A 2,971-nucleotide genomic window follows, 5' to 3' on the forward strand; every position below is an offset into this window, starting at 1 on the left:
AAAATATACGCATGTGTAAAACGCCCCATTGACCTTGCATTTTAAAGTACCACCATTATCGCAAATGTTTACCTCAAAATGAGCCACATTTGCAGAGAACAAAAAAAACACCAAACAAACTTCACCGGCAATCGTCAGGGACAAATGCCACACAAAGCGTCAAGAGCACATAGATTGATGTGAACACTTCACAAATAAAAGAGAAATAATGGCTAACAAATTCTCAGGAACGTGTATTAAAGCACCATCAAGGATAACAACACAGTGGGAACATGCATCCGAGTTTGATAAATACGATGCACGCCTTGACAATGGACCATCAAATTTATCTTATCTCTGTTAAAACAACATTTTTCGTTATATGTACCTTCCAACTTAACCAGACTCTGGGGCTATATTCTGTTATGTTGTCAGGCCCATTCTTTTGTGTACCCATTCGATTTTTTGTTATAATGCTTCGATTAGCCTAAATTATTGACGCTGACGGACAATAGACATTCGTCTATATTCAACGCTAATGCGGCACAGTGGAACCGACAATAACCTGAAGAGCGGACTAATGGCCATCTCATTAATAAATTTCAATTCAATATTCGGACCAATATTTTACCTTAAAAACCCACATTTAAAGTAACGCCTGTTGTGACAACTAACATTATTCAAGACGGACATGTGATTGATTCACCTGACAAGGTGCAAAATAGGATGAGATATGTTTTGAATGCTATATGTAATCAATAGATAGAATCGTTCACGCATCCAGCAATTTTTTACGGTTCTGAGTGGTGTTTTGAATTTTTAGATTGTTATAAATGTGAATGTATCGTCTTAGGGGAATTTAGAGGATTTTCGATTTAATTATATTTGTATATATATGTGTGTATATGTATGTATGTATAATTTAACAATGTGTATTGCTAATTTGTAATAGATTCTTCTACAATCGAAATTAAACGTATTGTAAGAAAATATTTTCTGAATTATTATATTAGAATGCTTAATCTCGTGAGAACATGATATTACCAAATTTTATAGGTTTTGCCTGTTGATTTGATGCTGCGTTACGATAATTGCTATATAATCTACAATGGTCTATATTAGTATAACTCACCAACTCCAGCAACATGTATTTTCTTCATCCACGGGTATATTACACGGTCTCCATTTTCGGAGTCATCGTGATCATCGTCATCATCCATGGCAGGCGATCCGTCCATCATGAGCCGATCATCATCCAGATCGTCCTGATCCGACGGGGGATCCTCCAAATGCATTCCCAGTTCCTGCAGCTGCTGTCCCGTCGGCGCTGCTTCCTCGATGCGCCTATCAAGCCGCATGCCGAGTTCCTGCAAAGGTATGGTGGCGCCGACCGCTGGACCCGGAGGCGACGCGCTGCTGCTGCATTCATGCTGCGCGCTCACCGGACTACATGCTGCTGCATCAGGGTGTTGCTGCAGACTATTGCCAGCATTTCGCAGCTGCGTCGGTTGATGTTGCTGATGGTGCTGGTGTAGTTGATGATGATGCGTTGGGGTGCTGTGGTAACCGTATCCGTAAGGCGCGTAGCCACCATTGACCTGCATGCCATAAGCATTCTGGTGGTGATGCGCAGGATTATGGTGATATCCATATTGGAGATGATGCTGATTGAGATGGTGATGGTGATGTAGATGGCCGGAAAATGGTTCGCCTCCGGGTTGGATATAATTACTTTGACTATATTCTTCGTTTGGTGGAAATTTTGGGTCAACAACGGTCAATTGATGATGTTGCGGTTGTTGATACGGAAGACCTCCTCCCCCGGTTGACACCGGGTTCATTAGAAACGAGCTCATGCTCGGTTGTCAAAACGTTTTTAGCACTTATTATCTACACATACGCGTCGGCACTAAACACTATACACATCACTTTGTTTATACACCACTATAAATCCTTTATCGTATGTCGTCGATGAAGATACGAATCGAACTAATAAAACGTATCGCGCGCGATTCCGCGGTTCGCGTGAGAGTCTTGTTTAGAGACCGTCACGAATACACGTTCGGCCGCCGATTGTGCGCGGCCTGGGTTTCGCGAATGAAGTGTCACGAGAGAATCAGTGCGACGACTCGCGATCGTACGGTTCGCTGTTGATAAAGCGTTGAAGCACTCACGTTCATAGGTTGTATTATCTCTTTCATGCTACTCGGGCGATGTGCGACGCAAACGAGCTAACAGGCATCTGTGGGAGAGTCGGCGCGCAATGATGAAGCTTACGCCTTGCAGTGAGTCGTGCCTTTCACCTCCTCCGGATCGTTTGTAACATGAACGACAAGGACGCAGTTGAAATAATGAAAAAATATCATCGAAACTCCGCCCTTCGCGGCTCGGCCGCTTGCGCCGTCTCGTTCCTGCTTGCATCGAGCGCGCCATCGCACTTTCCTTCGTTCCGTTCTGCAGTGTTCGCTATAGAATGTCTACAGCTCTGTCCCTCGAGCAGTCGTACATGTAGGGTCTCCGTCGCTCTCATGGGACCGAATATGTTAAAGATATGCGTTTTGAATTCTGTTCGCGCCCCTATATTTCACCCTCGTTGGGAATACTCCCATGTGCATTTGAAATCCCTTAACAGTTTTGTGACTGACTCATTTTTTGAGTAACATGGCGTGTGTGTGAACGAAATACTATTCTTTTTCCACGGAGTTCCGAATTCGAACGGGATTTCGCACAATAGTCGCTTGAAATTTCATTAATAATGTAGGCGTTTTGTGATAATACAGCAATCAAATGCGCATTATGCTCTTATTTAACTGAAATTGCTTTGTCAAATTAATTGTTTATTGAAAGAGTGCTAATATTAGTAATAGTATGAATTAGAGATAATGAAACCTATAAAACTAGGGGTGTATGGCATTCTGCTTTAAGGCAAATTGCTAGTTCTTCCCGTACCGCAAATTAAATTTTTTAAATAAGCTTTATAACTTTGAAAATT

The 2,971-nt window shown here is 42.3% G+C and overlaps 1 protein-coding gene across 1 annotated transcript; it reads right to left on the bottom strand.

Moving 5' to 3' along the window:
* Positions 1–1,097: 1,097 nt before the first annotated feature.
* Positions 1,098–1,820, bottom strand: LOC113376083 (homeotic protein deformed-like). The gene has a single exon (XM_026616009.1). It carries the CDS (start codon positions 1,818–1,820, stop codon positions 1,098–1,100), a length of 723 nt encoding a protein of 240 aa, XP_026471794.1.
* Between the last annotated feature and the right edge of the window lie 1,151 nt (positions 1,821–2,971).

Source organism: Ctenocephalides felis, unplaced genomic scaffold (genome assembly GCF_003426905.1).
Source record: "Ctenocephalides felis isolate EL2017-DRISC unplaced genomic scaffold, ASM342690v1 CF-g0.4_SCAFFOLD_01886, whole genome shotgun sequence".
NCBI lineage: Eukaryota > Metazoa > Arthropoda > Insecta > Siphonaptera > Pulicidae > Ctenocephalides > Ctenocephalides felis.

What these genes read in the sequence shown, in the direction of transcription:
- LOC113376083 (XM_026616009.1), bottom strand. Translation starts at nt 1,820, where the DNA reads ATGAACCCGGTGTCAACCGGGGGAGGAGGTCTTCCGTATCAACAACCG.